Source organism: Choloepus didactylus, chromosome 2, assembly GCF_015220235.1.
Source record: "Choloepus didactylus isolate mChoDid1 chromosome 2, mChoDid1.pri, whole genome shotgun sequence".
Taxonomy (NCBI): Eukaryota; Metazoa; Chordata; class Mammalia; order Pilosa; family Megalonychidae; genus Choloepus; species Choloepus didactylus.
This window is the reverse complement of record NC_051308.1, coordinates 29,596,037-29,615,625: the sequence shown is the minus strand read 5'-3', so window position 1 is coordinate 29,615,625 and position 19,589 is coordinate 29,596,037. Positions and strand designations below refer to the sequence as shown.

The window sequence follows — 19,589 nt, the reverse complement described above, 5'->3', positions numbered from 1 at the left end:
CATAGGAGATGCATACTCCAGCTGGCAGTGCACTAAAGGGTAAACCATAAATGAGAAAGGGAATCCAATAAGTATAAGCTCTTTCAAGAAGTCTGGATAAAACGGGAAGAAAAGGGTTAAATGATAGCTAGAAAGATATATAAGGTCAAGTCGGAGTGTTTGGCAGTATGGGAGGAACTGAGTAGATACAGTGGCTGAGTATAAGGGTGGAGAGAATAGGATAAGGTTGAAGGTTCAGGGGAAAAGGGAAATAATGCCCAGGAAGGAAATGGGAGGACACAGAAAAGAATGGGGTAAAGGGAGGGATGTTCATCTTTTAAGATAAGAGGAGGGTAAGTGAGAAACATGTGGTTGGGTGTGGATGTACAAAGTTTGTGGGCTGGGTGGGAGTTGGGGACAGAAAGAAAGTTGAGAGAAGGTCATGCCACATTGTCCCAATTTTCCTGGTTCTAAAAGTCTAGACTTGCTGGGTTCTCTGAATTCACGATCTTTGTGTGTGTGTGTGCACACATCACTTACTAGATGCTACTCTCAGCTGGATGCCAGACATCTACCCCTTCACCTAGGGCTCTGCATAGGTCCCTCCCAGTAGGGAAGATTTCCTTCTTAAGCCAGATACTGTGCTGTTTTCTCTTTGTTGTCCTGGTATCTGACTTTAGTTTTTGTTTCCCTTTCCAACTACAATTTAGTGTTCAATATTACAGTTTCCCCAGAGTCTTTGTTTGCTTACTCTGACCACCTCCTCTGGCTACCTGCTTAATCTAGCTCCAGCAAATGGTTTCCTTCTTGGAAGATAATTAGCTTAACAAAGCATTTGATATATGCAATGCACTATGCTAGTGCTGGGTATACAATAATGAGTTAAACGAAACATGGTCCCTATCCTTAGGGAGCTTACATTTTAGTGGACATAAGCATGAATTGAATAACAAGAAAAATAAATATGAGATTGTAATTGTGTTAAGAGCTAAGAAGGAGAGGTATGTAATGCAATGAAAGCTTATTATAGCAGGATTTAACCTCTTGAAGGAGGTCAGGAAATGCCTTCATAGGGAAAAGTTGGAGATCTGAGATCTGAAGAATAAATAGGAATTAATTTGTTAAAGTTAAGTAGGTAAAGAAGGAAAGGATGAGATTCCAGATAGAGGAAATAGCATGTGAAAAGCTCCTGCTATAGATCAGAATATGGAGAATGCTAGGGATTCAAATATGGTTGGTGGGCCTGGAGCTAAGAGAATGAGGGAGACATGATGCTTGATGAGATTGGAGAAGTAGGTAGGGGCTAGATCATGTAGACCATGTTAAAGAGTTTTAATTTCAAGGAAATACATTTAATGATAAAGCTGATAAAATTAGCATTTTGAAAAGATTGTTCTGGCTCCAGTAATGGCAGTGAACTAGAAGGGGGCAGGAATGGTTGAGGGAGACCAATTAGGAGACTATTGCAGTAGTTCAGACCATAAACAATGGTAGGTTGGATTAGGGTGGTGGTGATGGAGTTAGTAAGAAGTGGATTCATTTAAGAGCTATTTATGATCTAAAAGGAATGGGAACCAGTGATGGTTTGGTTATGCTGGGTGAGAGAGAGAGGGATGAAGATGACTCCTAGGTTTTTTTGTTTGTTTGTTTGTTTCTTCAGTGTCTATGAACAAAGTATTATTAGTACACAGCCATGCCCATTCATTTACATATTTACATATTGTCTGTGGCTACTTTTTTGCTATAACTGCAGAACTGAGTATTTGTCACAGAGACTGTATGACTTGCAAGTACAAAATACTTGCTATTAGGCCCTTTACAGAAAAAGTTTATCCATCAACATCCCAGTCTTGTTTGGTTCAAGAAGTTATACTGGGATCTGCTCAATAATTAGACAGCAAAAGGTCATGGTGTATATCTTGCATGTACTCTTTCATCCATGAAAGATAGAGCACCACAGAATTATTTGACTCATCTGTGAAGAAAGTGTTTATTTGTAGGAGAAATGCAGCCTGTGGTGCACGGGGTACCATTTCCCTTGTTATCAAAACAGAAGGAAGGACTTTTAAAATTTTTGTTATTATAAGTAACTTAGTTCAGACTCCTAGGTTTTTGATATCTGTAGTTAGATAAACTATTTCCTGAGAGACAGAACATTGGAAAACAGGACTCCCATGTTGTCCAGCTCCACAGGACACTATTCATTCATAGCCCATGAAGGTAGATTCTCTTGGAGCTGTGCAATGACAATCCATTTGGCTGCATGAAGTTACCCTCTGGATTAGGTTTAGGATGTGGGGCAGATGTTGGGGTAAGGGTGGTGGGTGGTAAGATCATGAGTTCACTTTTAGACATGTCCATTTTGACCAGTCTTTGAGACGTCCAAGAGAAGAGATCAAGAATGTAGTGGGGTATATGGACCTGTTGCTCATAGGAAAGGACTGGGTTAGTGATTTGATTTTGGGAATCATCTGTAATATGGATACCAATTGAAGTCATGGGAGTGGACGAGCATGCCAGAGTGAGAAGCTCAGAAAACCAGCACTGAGGCCAACATTTGATGGCCGGTAAAAGAAAGTAAGTCCATCATTAGTTGAGAGAGGGAGTGGCTTTAAAAGTTTAGGAATACCCACAGAGTGATACAGCAGCTGAAGGTAGAGTCAACACTGCTGAAAGATCAAATAAAATGAGGACTGAAAAATATGTCAGATTTAGTGTAGGCCAAAGCTATTCTAATGAGAACTAATTGGTAGAGTGATAAGATAGAAACCAGACTGGATAGGTTGGGGAGAGAGGGGTGGAATATAGGGAAATGGAGACGATGAGTGTGGACAAACCTTTTGAGAAGTTTTGTACTGCAAAGGAGGAAGGAGATAGAGTGGTAGTTGAAGGGGGATGTGGGGCTGAGGTTTGAATGACTGACTGATTGAATGATTTGTTTTAATGAGAAACTTGAAGTGATTAAAAGCCTATTGGAAGGATCTGGCTGAGAGGGAAATTTGAATATACAGAAGAGAAAAGGAATAATTGATTTGTAAGTTTCCTTAGGAAGTGGAAAGGAATAGGGTTCAAACTTTATTTAGAAAGGAAGAATAGTAATCCTTTAATTGTAATAGGGTGGAAAGTGGATAGGATGGATATAAATGATAGTTGGTTTATATGTTTGGAGTCGGAGTAGAGGGAGTTCCTGTATGATAACCGTCTAATTTCTTTGTAAAGGAAGCAACAAGCTCATCTGGTGATCATTAAGGAAAAGGGTTCAGAGGAAGAGGCTAATTAGATAAGGTATGAAATAGATGTTATGGAGAGTGGAAGCACTGCTGGATCAGGAAAATATAGTAAGTGTCCCAGGCAGTGTTGGGAGACTAATTGAAGTTCATCATCAATCTGCCCTATTTACCAGTACTGGGCTGCTAAGGTGTAGACAGACACAGAAAAAGTGGATAGTAGGGGACTTGCTAGATGGGGGACTGAATCCCAGAGGGGAAAGGGAATACTGGTAACAGTGTTATTTAAATAACAGTCTTTGAAATGTAAAGAAATGGGAAGTAAATAGAGGAGAGAGCTGATGGATTGAAAGAAAAGGTCCAGATCCCACTGAAATGAAGAAAGGTTGTAGTAGGTGTAGTTGAATTAACCAGGTGGAAGGACAGGAGTTTGTACTCAGAGAACGGGATGTCTGAATTGATGCTTTAGGAAGCCGAGAAGCTATGAGTAACAACAGTATCCAAGGTGTGAATATGGTAGCAAATGGCCAAAGCACAGTAGAGGAGGTCACCAAGGGTGAGGAGAGGCTGTGCTGTCGGACGGGGCTGGCCATGTGGACGCTGAAGGGGGGGCTCCTTGAGAAGAAAACAGTGTGGCGGGCGAAGGTCCTCAGTGAATGAAGATGTCTGTGGAGAGGAAGCAATAAGTACAGGGAGAGCAAGGTGATGTGTCAGGGTGTGTTTTGTTTTGTTTTATTTTACAAAAACCAGGAGAACTAATGATCCGGAAGTATAATAGAGCTCTGAGGTACATGGGGGTGTAAGAAAATAAATAGCCATCGCTTGACTGGGGTAAAGGTGAAACTGTCCTCAGAGTTGAACCTAGTTTCATTTAAGAAACTAGAGGGTGGGCTCGGAGGACAATTGAAGATTTAGGTGAGTTTTCTGGTTAGGTGGTGTCAATTCCAGAGGACAGAGTGGACAAATTTGGGATGTGGTAGAGGGGAGGAGGATTAGGTCAAAAGGAAGGAAATACCAAGCTCTCTGCCTCCTACAAACTGATCTCCACTCACTGCTCATGGAAAAGTGTTCTCTTACTAAGATGAAATTCACTACTGGCTAGCCCCTGCTCTGCTTTTCTGGTGCCCTTCGGGGCCAAGGTGTAGCAGAGGTGAACCTACAAATACTAACCTCATGACTATTCCCCATGCTGCACCCATGCTCCCTGCCTGTTGGAAGCTTTCTCCTAGGAGGTGAGAGTCTTTTACTTTTTTAACTCTCCTTCCTAACTCATTTGACTCCCTCTTCTGTTGGTGGATACTTGGATTGACATACTTCTCTTAATATTCACCTAAATCAACCATAACTATCTAATTAAGAAAAGTTGCTGCAAAGGGCTGTATATGTTTCCCAAAGTTACTTAGAAACAATTCTTGACTTATCTCATTTGCAGATTGCTCATACCATTGATCGTCCATTAGCACACAAAAAATCAAGGAGTCAGTAATATTTAAAGTAGGGCCATGAATAACTTAATTGTTTGTCTTCCGCATTTTTTTTTTTTTTTAACATTTTAGAAGAAACACTAGGCCCAGGGCAAAGAAAAAAAGTCATTTAAGTATTTAGTATTTAACTTTAATTAAAACTTTAAAAAAAAAAAAAAAAAAAAAAACTTAAAAAAACCCCAAACAACTCTGGTCTCCAAGGAAACTAGAGCTGAACGCAGGGAAATGCCTTTAACTACCTGTTTCCTGGACACATCAGAATGATCGTCAGTGTCCAGGGCTGACTCAGGGGTTAGTGGATGGGCACGCAGCCACTGACCCCTACCAATCTCAAACTGCTGCATTCTACCATCTGCCCATTGAGAGATACGTGTGATAGAAAGACAGTGGCTATTGAATAGGATGGAAAGGAGAGGCCCCTGGCTTCAGTGATACTTAGGAATTCCTTCCTGCTCTATTCTTGGTATAAATGACACATACAATTTTTAGGATGTCACATATGGCACAGAAGTGTTAGGGTTCCAGGAAAATAGCAAGTTTCTGTCATTTGGGAAGATAGATTTCATAGCAAAAGCAAACGAAAAAAATCATAGGCTTATAAAAGCACTGATTTTGCAATGAGCTTCATACAAGTTTTTGTTTTCAGTATTCATTTCCATTATACTCCATATAATATTTTGTATAATTAGATGTCATGTGGGAACCCTGAAGAGCAATTACATGGGCTCTGTTTTTGGGAGACATGGGGGAGAAGTGGTTTTCCTTTTTTGCTGCACCTGTATCTTTTAGAACTTTCCTGATTAAGCCTGATTAGGCACTGGTCATTACCTGGGAATCAGTCCAAAGATCTCTACTGCAAATATAGTCGTTAGGTTACAGAAACTGCAAATCAGAAAAATAATATTAAAGATTAAATTAAGTACATTATATTTAAAAAAAATTCCCCCTACATCTCTGTGGTAATAATCAAATTATATATAAAGAAAGGCTAATCTTGGTTAAGATGTTGTTTTCATGGGGAGGGACAGAGTATATACATTTATATTACAGCTGTGATGATTTTTTCCATATGTGCAATTTAGGCTGCCATGAGATCCCTCAGAGCTTATCAGTACAACCTCAGTGTCCTCCTAACAGCTTTACATCATTTTGAGAGTGGTTCCCAAGGCAACCGCAATAATTATATTAATAATTAACAATAAAAATGGATAGAAATAATAACAGTTAACACTTATTGAAAATTAATACTTATTGAAAGTTAATTTTATTATGTGCCATCAGTGTGCTAAATGCTTTACACCCATCATCCTTTCAGATGAGGAAACTGAGGTTCAGATAGGTTAAGTAACTTGCACAAGTTTACACAGTTTTAAGTAGCAGAACTGGGATTTAATACGGTTTTTCTGAAACCAGAGCCCAGGATGTTCAGTTGATGCAGACGGACTCCTTCAGGAAGCTAGGGAGTGTTAGGAAATCTTGAACTCTTGAAGTATGGAACTGTATTATCCTAAAGTTACCGAGTATGTCTCATACTTTGGCATAGATCCTAGAATGAGGCGGGCTAGAACTTTAAAACAAAATGTATGACATGGTTTTACCCTACTTTCATGAGGCATTAAGAAAGGAGAAAGGAACTTTCTTTTATTTGCTGTGCCCAGCAAAGTTTGGGATTTTTACCCAGGTACTTCATTTAATCCCTGTAACAATCCTATGAGATAGGTATTATCGACTCATTTACAGATAAAGATATAGGCTCAATGAGACTAGGCAATTTGCTTAAGACTGAATAGCCAGTTGTGGCAAAATTAGGATTCAAACCAAAGTAAAATCTCCTACCAGTATACCAACTTGTGGAATCAAGATGTAAACTTGACTCACAACAACAATACAAGATACTCCGTTGTAAATACCAATGGGTGGTAGAAGTGTAGGCACTTCTATGGGAATTTTTACAGAAAAGTAATTATCAAAGCCTAAAGCTAGTCAAAAAGGCTTATTTTAGGCCTTAAAGGATGTTTGGAGTTTAAACAGAGATGAAGGAGTAGGGCATTCCAGATATAGGAAGAGATGAGGAAAGTCTTGGAAATAAGAATGAATTTGTCAGGTTCAGGGGATAATGAGGAAGTGTCTTGGTGAGTGGAGGAAAGCCGTGGGAGATAATGTGTGTGTGTGTGTGTGTGTGTGTGTGTGTGTGTGTGCGCGCGCGCGTGCATGTACGCACTGCAGAGGGCCTTAATGAAAGGCTTAGGAATTGAGTTTTTATCCTTTTTGCATCAGGAAGTCACGATTAAAAAAAAAAAAACTCTTTAGTTTGAAATAATTTCAAACTTACAGGGCAGCTGCAAAAATAATACAAACCCTGTACAGAGAACTCTAACATACCCCCCATTCAAATACCCAGGTCCACCAACTTTTAACATTTTGCTACATTTGCTGTATCATTCTGTTTATCCATCTGTCTATCTTTCTATCTATCTGTTTTCTAAACATTTGAGAATAGGTTGTATACCCTGTGCTTCTTGAACACTTAATACTTCCATGTACATTTCCTCCCAAGGACAAGGGTATTCACTTATGTAACCACCTTAAGTACAGTTATCAAGTTCAAGAAATTTAACATTGATATAATGCTAACAGTCTATACTCCAATTTTTCCATATGTCCCTTTGGGCATTTTCTCCTCCATTATTAGATCCAGTGCAGGATCATGTATTGCTTTTAGTTGTTATTGTCTCTTTAATCTCTTTCTCTCTCTTTTTAATTGTGGCAACATACATACAAGATGAACTTTTGCAACTTGACCACTCCTAAGCATGCAATTCAGTGGGATTAATCACAATCACAGGGTTGTGCTACCCTCACCACCATTCTTACCAGAAGTTTCTCATCACTCCAAATAGAAACCCAGTACCCATTATACATTAACTTTCCATTCTCTCTCCTTCCCCACCCCAGCACATCAGTTTTTTAAAACTTAATTTGACCGTGGTTTGTAAAATGTACAGGAACATAGAGATTAAATGTAAGTGGACCACATAGAAAAAATGGTAAGTAGTAATAAATGATGCAACTCTGTGGTGATAAGGCTTAGGCTTGGGTGGAAAAATTGTGACTGACAAGACAGCTGAGTTGACCTTGAATAACATGAAATTGTGATAAAGTCATCATAGAATAAATAAAATAGCAATCTTAAGGTTCAAAATTCCTTACAAGTTTTTAAGTATCTCATTCAATAATAAAATAGATCTGAGTATTAGGTAGTACCCTAAGAACTGTTAGATGTTTTCACCTGGTGTTTAAATTAGAGAAAGTCGGAAAATAGTATTTATAACCTAATGATGGGAAAGAATGAGAGAAATATCAATTTATAGGTTTGTGCCAGCAGGATTATGTGATGTTTGAGATTCTGCTTAATAGATTTCATGTTAATTTATGGGTAAGGTTGTGGTTATAGAATTTACCAGTGAAGCCACCTGGGCCTGGGGTTTTCTTTTCTTTTTTTTTTTTTTTTTTTTGAGATATATTCACATACCACGCAGTCATACAAAACAAATTGTACTTTCGATTGTTTACAGTACCATTACATAGTTGTACATTCATCACCTAAATCAATCCCTGACACCTTCATTAGCACACACACAAAAATAACAAGAATAATAATTAGAGTGAAAAAGAGCAATTGAAGTAAAAAAGAACACTGGGTACCTTTGTCTGTTTGTTTCCTTCCCCTACTTTTCTACACATCCATCCATAAACTAGACAAAGTGGAGTGTGGTCCTTATGGCTTTCCCAATCCCACTGTCACCCCTCATCAGCCACATTTTTATACAACTGTCTTCGAGATTCATGGGTTCTGGGTTGTAATTTGATAGTTTCAGGTATCCACCACCAGCTACCCCAATTCTTTAGAACCTAAAAAGGGTTGTCTAAAGTGTGCGTAAGAGTGCCCACCAGAGTGATCTCTCGGCTCCTTTTGGAATCTCTCTGCCACTGAAGCTTATTTCATTTCCTTTCACATCCCCCTTTTGGTCAAGAAGATGTTCTCCATCCCACGATGCCGGGTCTGCATTCCTCCCCGGGAGTCATATTCCACGTTGCCAGGGAGATTCACTTCCCTGGGTGTCTGATCCCACGTAGGGGGGAGGGCAGTGATTTCACCTTTCAAGTTGGCTTAGCCAGAGAGAGAGGGCCACATCTGAGCAACAAAGAGGCATTCAGGAGGAGACTCTTAGGCACAAATATAGGGAGGCCTAGCCTCTCCTTTGCAGCAACCGTCTTCCCAAGGGTAAAACTTATGGTAGAGGGCTCAACCCATCAAACCACCAGTCCCCTATGTCTGTGGTCATGTTAGCAACCATGGAGGTGGGGTAGGCGAATACCCCTGCATTCTCCACAGGCTCCTCAAGGGGGCACTACATCTTTTTTTTTTTTCCTTGTTTTTCTTTTTTTTTTTTTTTTTTTTTTTTAACTTTCCCTTCTTTTTCAAATCAACTGTATGAAAAAAAAAGTTAAAAAGAAAACAAACATACAATAAAAGAACATTTCAAAGAGACCATAACAAGGGAGTAAGAAAAAGACAACTAACCTAAGATAACTGCTTAACTTCCAACATGTTCCTACTTTACCCCAAGAAAGTTACATAATATAGCAACATTTCTGTGAACTTGTTCCTACTATATCCATCAGAAATTAACAGACCATAGTCATTTCTGGGCATCCCCAGAACGTTAAATAGCTTATCTGTTCTTCTTGGATTATTGTTCCCCCTTCCTTAATTGCTCTCTACTGCTAGTTCCCCTACATTCTACATTATAAACCATTTGTTTTACATTTTTCAAAGTTCACATTAGTGGTAGCATATAATATTTCTCTTTTTGTGCCTGGCTTATTTCGCTCAGCATTATGTCTTCAAGGTTCATCCATGTGGTCATATGTTTCACCAGATCGTTCCTTCTTACTGCCGCGTAGTATTCCATCGTGTGTATATACCACATTTTATTTATCCACTCATCTGTTGAAGGACATTTGGGTTGTTTCCATCTCTTGGCAATTGTGAATAATGCTGCTATGAACATTGGCGTGCAGATATCTGTTCGTGTCACTGCTTTCCGATCTTCCGGGTATATACCGAGAAGTGCAATCGCTGGATCGAATGGTAGCTCTATATCTAGTTTTCTAAGGAACTGCCAGACTGACTTCCAGAGTGGCTGAACCATTATACAGTCCCACCAACAGTGAATAAGAGTTCCAATTTCTCCACATCCCCTCCAGCATTTGTAGTTTCCTGTTTGTTTAATGGCAGCCACTCTAATCGGTGTTAGATGGTATCTCATTGTGGTCTTAATTTGCATCTCTCTAATAGCTAGTGAAGCTGAACATTTTTTCATGTGTTTCTTGGCCATTTGTATTTCCTCTTCAGAGAACTGTCTTTTCATATCTTTTGCCCATTTTATAATTGGGCTGTCTGTACTATTGTCATTGAGTTGTAGGATTTCTTTGTATATGCAAGATATCAGTCTTTTGTCAGATACATGGTTTCCAAAAATTTTTTCCCATTGAGTTGGCTGCCTCTTTACCTTTTTGAGAAATTCCTTTGAGGTGCAGAAACTTCTAAGCTTGAGGAGTTCCCATTTATCTATTTTCTCTTTTGTTGCTTGTGCTTTGGGTGTAAAGTCTAGGAAGTGGCTGCCTAATACAAGGTCTTGAAGATGTTTTCCTACATTATATTCTAGGAGTTTTATGGTACTTTCTTTTATATTGAGATCTTTGGTCCATTTTGAGTTAATTTTTGTGTAGGGGGTGAGGTAGGGGTCCTCTTTCATTCTTTTGGATATGGACATCCAACTCTCCCAGCCCCATTTGTTGAAAAGACCATTATGACTCAGTTCAGTGACTTTGGGGGCCTTATCAAAGATCAGTCGGCCATAGATCTGAGGGTCTATCTCTGAATTCTCAATTCGATTCCATTGATCTATATGTCTATCTTTGTGCCAGTACCATGCTGTTTTGGCAACTGTGGCTTTATAATAAGCTTCAAAGTCAGGGAGTGTAAGTCCTCCCACTTCGTTTTTCTTTTTTAGAGTGTCTTTAGCAATTCGAGGCATCTTCCCTTTCCAAATAAATTTGATAACTAGCTTTTCCAAGTCTGCAAAGTAGGTTGTTGGAATTTTGATTGGGATTGCATTGAATCTGTAGATGAGTTTGGGTAGAATTGACATCTTAATGACATTTAGCCTTCCTATCCATGAACATGGAATATTTTTCCATCTTTTAAGGTCCCCTTCTATTTCTTTTAGTAGAGTTATGTAGTTTTCTTTGTATAGGTCTTTTACATCTTTGGTTAAGTTTATTCCTAGGTACTTGATTTTTTTAGTTGCTATTGAAAATGGTATCTTTTTCTTGAGTGTCTCTTCAGTTTGTTCATTTCTAGCATATAGAAACATTACTGACTTATGTGCATTAATCTTGTATCCCGCTACTTTGCTAAATTTGTTTATTAGCTCTAGTAGGTGTATCGTTGATTTCTCAGGGTTTTCTAGATATAAGATCATATCATCTGCAAACAATGACAGTTTTACTTCTTCTTTTCCAATTTGGATGCCTTTTATTTCTTTGTCTTGCCGGATTGCCCTGGCTAGCACTTCCAGCACAATGTTGAATAACAGTGGTGACAGCGGGCATCCTTGTCTTGTTCCTGATCTTAGAGGGAAGGCTTTCAGTCTCTCACCATTGAGTACTATGCTGGCTGTGGGTTTTTCATATATGCTCTTTATCATGTTGAGGAAGTTTCCTTCAATTCCTACCTTTTGAAGTGTTTTTATCAAAAAGGGATGTTGGATTTTGTCAAATGCTTTTTCAGCATCTATTGAGATGATCAATTGATTTTTCCCTTTCGAGTTTTTAATGTGTTGTAATACATTGATTGTTTTTCTTATGTTGAACCATCCTTGCATGCCTGGAATGAACCCCACTTGGTCATGGTGTATGATTTTTTTAATGTGTCTTTGGATTCGATTTGCAAGTATTTTGTTGAGGATTTTTGCATCTATATTCATTAGGGAGATTGGCCGGTAGTTTTCCTTTTTTGTAGCATCTTTGCCTGGTTTTGGTACTAGATTGATGTTAGCTTCATAAAATGAGTTAGGTAGTGTTCCATTTTCTTCAATGTTTTGAAAGAGTTTGAGTAAGATTGGTGTCAGTTCTTTCTGGAAAGCTTGGTAGAATTCCCCTGTGAAGCCATCTGGCCCTGGGCATTTATTTGTGGGAAGATTTTTGATGACTGATTGGATCTCTTTGCTTGTGATGGGTTGGTTGAGGTCTCTATTTCTTCTCTGGTCAGTCTAGGTTGTTCATATGTTTCCAGGAAATTGTCCATTTCTTCTACATTATCCAGTTTGTTGCCATACAGTTGTTCATAATATCCTCTTATAATTTTTTTAATTTCTTCAGGATCTGCAGTTATGTCACCTTTTTCATTCATTATTTTGTTTATATGGGTCTTCTCTCTTTTTGATTTTGTCAGTCTAGCTAGGGGCTTGTCAATCTTGTTGATCTTCTCAAAGAACCAACTTTTGGTGATATTTATCCTCTCTATTGTTTTTTTTGTTCTCTATGTCATTTATTTCTGCTTTAATCCTTGTTATTTCTTTTCTTGTACTTGGTTTAGGATTGGTTTGCTGTTCATTTTCTAGCTTCTTCAGTTGATCCATTAGTTCTTTGATTTTGGCTCTTTCTTCCTTTTTAATATATGCGTTTAGTGCTATAAATTTCCCCCTTAGCACTGCTTTTGCTGCATCCCATAGGCTTTGGTATGTTGTGTTCTCATTTTCATTCGTCTCTAGATATTTAGCTATTTCTCTTGCTATTTCTTCTTTAACTCACTGATTGTTTAGGAGTGTGTTGTTTAACCTCCAGGTATTTGTGAATTTTCTAAGTCTCTGATGGTTATTGACTTCTAATTGTATTCCATTGTGGTCAGAGAATGTGCTTTGAATAATTTCAATCTTTTTAAATTTATTGAGGCTTGTTTTATGTCCCAGCATATGATCTATTCTGGAGAAAGTTCCATGAGCACTAGAAAAGTATGTGTATCCTGGTGATTTGGGATGTAATGTCCTGTATATGTCTGTTAAATCTAATTCATTTATCAGATTGTTTAGGTTTTTAATTTCCTTATTGGTCTTCTGTCTGGTTGATCTATCTATAGGAGAGAGTGATGTGCTGAAGTCTCCCACAATTATTGTGGAAACATCAATTGCTTCCTTTAGTTTTGCCAGTGTTTCTCTCATGTATTTTGTGGCACCTTGGTTGGGTGCATAGACATTTACGATTGTTATTTCTTCTTGCTGAATTGCCCCTTTTATTAGTACGTAGTGGCCTTCTTTGTCTCTCAAAACATCTCTGTATTTGAAGTCTATTTTATCTGAGATTAATATTGCTACACCTGCTTTCTTTTGGCTGTAGCTTGCATGAAATATTTTTTTCCATCCTTTCACTTTCAGTTTCTTTGTGTCCCTGTGTCTAAGATGGGTCTCTTGTATGCAACATATTGATGGTTCATTTTTTTTTATCCATTCTGCGAATCTATATCTTTTAATTGGGGAGTTTAATCCATTTACATTCAACATTATAACCGTGAAGGCATTTCTTGAATCAGCCATCTTATCCTTTGGTTTATGTTTGTCATATTTTTCCCCTCTGTCTATTAATATCCTTTATTGTACCCATACCGAATCTCTTTAGTACTGAACCTTTCTCCAAGTCTCTCTGTCCTGTCTTTGTTTCTCTGTCTGTAGGGCTCCCTTTAGTATCTCCAGTAGGGCAGGTCTCTTGTTAGCAAATTCTCTCAGCATTTGTTTCTCTGTGAAAAATTTAAGCTCTCCCTCAAATTTGAAGGAGAGCTTTGCTGGATAAAGTATTCTTGGCTGGAAATTCCTCTCACTCAGAATTTTAAATATATCGTGCCACTGCCTTCTTGCCTCCATGGTGGCTGCTGAGTAGTCACTACTTAGTCTTATGCTGTTTCCTTTGTATGTGGTGAATTGCTTTTCTCTTGCTGCTTTCAGAACTTGCTCCTTCTCTTCTATGTTTGACAGTGTGATCAGTATATGTATCGGAGTGGGTTTTTTTGGATTTATTCTATTTGGAGTTCGCTGAGCATTTATGATTTGTGTATTTATGTTGTTTAGAAGATTTGGGAAGTTTTCCCCAACAATTTCTTTGAATACTCTTCCTAGACCTTTACCCTTTTCTTCCCCTTCTGGGACACCAATGAGTCTTATATTCGGACATTTCATATTATCTATCATATCCCTGAGGTCCATTTCGAGTTTTTCAATTTTTTTCCCCATTCTTTCTTTTATGCTTTCATTTTCCATTCTGTCATCTTCCAGGTCACTGATTCGTTGTTCAACTTCCTCTAGTCTTGTACTATGAGTGTCCAGAATCTTTTTAATTTGGTCAACAGTTTCTTTAATTTCCATAAGATCATCCATTTTTTTATTTAGTCTTGCAATGTCTTCTTTATGCTCTTCTAGAGTCTTCTTGATTTCCTTCATATCCCGTACTATGGTCTCATTGTTCATCTTTAGTTCTTTGAGTAGCTGCTCTAGGTGCTGTGTCTCTTCTGGTCTTTTGATTTGGGTGCTCAGGCTTGGGTTATCCATATCGTCTGGTTTTTTCATATGCTTTATAATTTCCTGTTGTTTTTGGCCTCGTGGCATTTGCTGAACTTGATAGGGTTCTTTTAGGGTTTGTAGACCTATTGAAGTCCTTATCTCTAATTTATCAGATCTACAGCTTCGTGGAGTACACTTTCTCTAACTAACCAGCAGGTGGCGTCCACGAGCCACCTGTTCTCCACAAGCCAGTTCTCCCCTGCTTAGCCTTTTTGGTGAGTGGGGGAGTGAGTCTTGTGGGGCCCAATTGGTGTACCAAGCTTGCGTGTGTAGTTGGTGTTGCCTGCCCTGTATGTGGGGCGTGTTTCTGGGCAGTCGGGGAGGGGGGGTGGCCCTAACAATCAAATCTCCCTGATGATCCTAGAGTTTTAAAGCTGCTGCAATAGTCTAATCCTTCAGTTCAGTCCTGCCACAGTTTGTCTCTGCCACTGACCCACAAGTCTTCGGTATTGGCGTATGGCTCCTGAGACTTGCAAGTGGGCCCCTCTTCCAGGCCGTGCACCCCGGGTCCTCTGTTGAGGGATGACTGTGCTATGTCACAGGTGAGTGCTGTCCCCCCAGGGCAGTTCTGGGCTGCTGGGCTGTGTAGGGAGGTTCCCAGTCTGCTCAAATGATGGCTGAATGGGGCTTTGTTAATTCACACTGCTCCACCTTCCCAGCTCTGGGACATTCAGCTGAGGTTGCAGGGAAGGCTAATGTCCACGCCCAGTTTTGTGGTGTGTGCCTGTTATTTGAAGCACTTCCGTCACACTGGGTTGTCTGGGGCAGCTCTGGGCTATGGGGCTGGCGATGGGCAGGAGTGTTTCCTGTCCACCAGGATGGTGGCTGTGAGCGGACACCCCCCTTTTCTTGGGAAGTTGTGGTGTTTAGTGAATTTTCTCAGCCACTGGATTATTGCCTTTTGTCTCAGAGCTCTCTTAGTTCTGCTCTTGACTTGACGTGCCCAAATTGCAATGCTTTGAAGCTTTCTGTATTGGGCTTCTTAGAGTAATTGTTTTAGAAAAAGAAAAAAGGATTAAAAAAAAAAAAAAAAAACGGGCCCTCCTCAGAGATCTAATGGGTTATTGAAATGCTAATAGACAAAGCAACCAGGGCCATTAAGGAAAGGTCTACAGGGCAGAGAGATCAGCTTTTCTTCGGGATTTGCATATGCGCCTCAAGGCCTGAGCTCCGCCCTTCCCCTTTCTGTGTTCACCAGAACTCCAAAAATCCTCTGCTTTTATTTTGGAGTTTTTCGTGTTATTTTTTTTTTTCTATGCCTGTCTCCTCTCTGCTGGGCTGGCAGCTCTCAGATTCTCTGGTGTCTGGTCTCAGTCTATCTATGGTTGGAGTTTGAATCAGTAGAATGAGTTTCCGAGAAGGGCTACCACTGCAATTCTCCCTTCTCCTTCCCGGAGCTGGCAGCCCCTCCTCCCACGGGACTGAGCCTGGCAGGGAGGGGCGCGGGTTCCCTGGCCGCAAAAAGTTACAGATTTCGCTGATCTCAGCAGTTCGACATTTTCATGAGTGTTGTATGAAGTATGCCCAAAGACAGATTGCTCTGTGGTGTCCAGTCCACGCAGTTCCTAGCTTTTTACCTACTTTCCTGGAGGAGTAACTAAAACTTACAGCTCACCAGTCTGCCATCTTGCCCCGCCTCTGGGGTTTTCTTATAGGAAGGTTTAAAACCATGAATTCAATGACTTTAATAGATATAAGACTATCTAGATTATCTATTTCTTCTTTAGTGAGCTTTAGTAGTTGTTGATTCTTAATGAAAGAAGTAATTTTTCACTGGTTGCTCACTGTTTTGAGTGATGGTCTGACGGTCTGATCTGTATTTTTAGTTAATGATGTTTTTCTCAGAACTTGAGTGGCGTGATTTAGGTGTTTTAATTCTGGAATATGACTGAAGGAAAGTAGGATAGGTTCTTTCTTGAAAGTGCCATTCAGAACAGCAAAAGAAGAACGAAATAAGTGACACAGAAGGCCACCGCAGTTTAGTCAGGTGGCTAGTTTATAGTGAGAAACTGTTGGAAATGATGGTAGTTGTCTTTCCACAGGACCAATTATAGGAGGTGTTACTGTAGTCTAGCAAGTTCGCTTTACCAGGCAGAGTTATATGGCCATGTAGGCTTTCTGAAGTAGGGTGGACATGACCTGTTCAGGATACGTCATATAGGCAGAAGTTAAGCTTAGTTTAGGCAAATTGAAAGAGCTCAGATAATGATAATCTGTTTCTTGGAGGCTGAGATAATCTCCCATAGCAGTCACTACCAGGCAATGTCAAAAAGTGTCATGATGTTGATGGTTGTGGTGGTGTTAGTGGTTTTGTTTGTGTGCTAGTTTGGATATATTATGTCCCGCCAAAAGCCATATTCTTTGATGTAATCATCTGGGGGCACATGTATTAGTGTTGATTAGATTGGCATCCTTTGAGTGTTTCCATGGAGATGTGACTCAATCAACTGTGAGTGAAACATTTGATTGGATAATATCCATGGAAATGTTACCGCACCCATTCAGGGTGGGTGTTAATTGAATCACTGGAATCATATAAAGGAACTCACAGACAAGGACCTCAGAGCAAATGAGAGTGACATTTTGAAGAAGAGCTGCAGCTAAGAGAGGACAAAATGCCCCAAGAGCAACATTTTGGAGAATGCCATTTTGAAACACAACCTGGGAGCAAGTGGACACCAGCCACATGCTTTCCGAGCTAACAGAGGTTTTCTGGACAGCAATGGCCATCCTCCAGTGAAGGTACATTGTTGTTGAGGCCTTGGACACTTTATGGCCTTAGGACTGTAACTGTGTAACCAAATAAACCCCCTTTATAAAAACCAATCCATTTCTGGTATTTTGCATCCCGGCAGAATTAGCAAACCGGAACAGCTGGTTATGTTGGCTGTAGCAGTAACTTCCAGGTAAGTCAGCAGTTTCCCTAACACTCAGGTTATTCTGGAGGCTGCAGCAGTGTTAGTCCCCTTCCAGATGGTTGGTCCAGGAAGCTTCAATGTGGGTTTATTCCACTCCTGTCAGGCCTTCCAAAAGTGGGAATCTGATGTTGAATATCTTTACATATCACTGCCTGTGTATCTTCTTTGGTGAGGAGTTTGTTCATATCTTTGACCCATTTCATAATTGGGTTGTTTTCTTATTGAATTTAAGAGTTTTATATATTTTGGATACAAGTCCTTTCTCAGATAGGTGTTTTGCAAATATTCTCTCCCAATCCGTGACTTGTCTTTTCATTCTTGTAACTGTGTTTCTCAGAGCAGAAGTTTTAAATTTTAATGAAGTCCGACTTATAAGGTTTTTCTTTCATGGATCATTCTTTTGGTGTTTTATCTAAAAAATCATCACCAAACCCAAGGTCACCTAGATTTTCTTATATTATCTTCTAGAAGCTTATAGTTTTATGCTTTATATGTAAATCTACAATACATTTTGAATAATTTTTTGACAGGTATAATGTCTATGCCCAGATTTACACATTGATATCCAATTGTTCCAGCATCATTTGTTTAAAAGACTGTCCTTTTTCCATTGAATTGCCTTTGCTCTTTTGTTGAATATCAGTTCACTCTATTTGTGTGAGTCTATTTCTGGACTTTCTATTCTGTTCCATTGATCTATTTACCTGTGTTTTTTTTTTTTTTTTTTTTTTGCCACTACCACACTGTCTTGATCACTGTAGCTTTATATAATAAGTGTTGAAGTCAGGTAGCATCAGTCCTCTGACATTATTCTTCAGTATTGTGTTGGCTCTTCTGGGTCTGACTTTCCTTATAAACTTAGAATCAGTTTGTCAATATCTACTGTATAATTTGCTGGGGTTTTAATTGGAATTGAGTTGAATCTATAGATCAAGTTGGGAAGAACTAGCATCTTAACAGTATTGAGTCTTCCTGTCCATAAACATGGACTATCTCTCCATTTTTTGGTCTTCTTTGATTTCTTTCATCAGTGTTTTGTATTTTTCTCATATAGACCTTGTACATATTTTGTTAGATTTATACCCAAGTATGTATGTATGCATGTATTTATTTATTTAGTGCTAATGTAAATAGTGTACTTTTAAATCTCAAAACCCAGTTGTTCATTGCTGGTATATAGGAAAGCAATTGACTTTTGCATATTAACCTTGTATCCTGCAATCTTGCTATAATTGCTTATTTGTTCCAGATCATTTTTTTGTTTTGTTTTGTTTTGGTTTGGTTTGGTTTTCAGTTTACTAATTTAAGCCAGTGGATCCAAAATAGCATTTCAACATGTAGAACATGATGCATTATTGATATTTTTTTCTAGTTTTTTTTATCACCTTTTTTTTTTTAATGTTCCAGGTTCCTCGTTTGTTTGTTTGTTTTTTGTGGTTGACTCTTCTAGATTTTCTGTATAACAGGCATGTCATCTGTGAAGGAAGACAGCTTTATTTCTTCCTTCCCAATCTGTATACCTTTTATTTCCTTTTTTTTTTTTTTTTTTGGTCTTACTGCATTAGCTTGCACTTCCAGTATGATGTTGAATAGGAATGATGAGAGGGACTTTCTTATCTTGCTTCCAGTCTTAGGGGAAAGAATGTAATTTCTCAGCATTAAGTATGATGTTTACTATAGGTTTTTTTGTTTGTTTGTTTTTGTTTTTGTTTTTTGGTAGATATTCTTTATCAGGTTGAGGAAGTTTCCCTCTATTCCTAGTTTGCTGAGAGTTTGTATTATGATAGGTGTTGGATTTTGCCAACTGCTTTTTCTGCATCTATTAATATGATCATATGATTTTTCTTCTTTATCTTGTTGATGTGATAGATTACATTAACTATTTTTTAATTCAATTTTATTGAGATTATTCACATACCATACAATCATCCAAAGTGTACAATCAGTTATCCACAGTACCATTATATAGTTGTGCATTCATCACAATTAATTTTTTTCAATTTTAGAACATTTTCATTACTCCAGAAAAGAAATAAAAAGAAAAAAGAGAACTCAAATTCTCCTATACCCCTAACCCCGCAGCTCCATTATTGACTCATAGTATTTGTAGTACATTTGTTACTGTTGATGAAGAAATATTAAAATGATACTAACTGTAGTGCATAGTTTGCAATAGGTACATTTTCCCCCTAAATACCTGTTCCAGTTTTCTAATGCTGCCATTTTGCAAAACACATTAGAAATGGATTGGCTTTTATAAAGGGGGTTTATTTGGTTACAAAGCTACAGTCTGAAGGCCATGAA

The 19,589-nt window shown here is 38.7% G+C and overlaps 1 protein-coding gene across 9 annotated transcripts in view; it reads right to left on the bottom strand.

The window, feature by feature from the left end:
• The window catches only part of CATSPERE (catsper channel auxiliary subunit epsilon), a 244,006-nt gene that overhangs the window by 1,872 nt on the left and 222,545 nt on the right, over positions 1–19,589 (bottom strand). For all 9 annotated transcript variants that reach the window (XM_037822416.1, XM_037822373.1, XM_037822378.1 and 6 more), the window contains one exon: positions 5,519–5,572. In XM_037822416.1, coding sequence (XP_037678344.1) covers positions 5,519–5,572 — 54 coding nt within the window. The remainder of the gene's footprint in view (positions 1–5,518; positions 5,573–19,589) is intronic.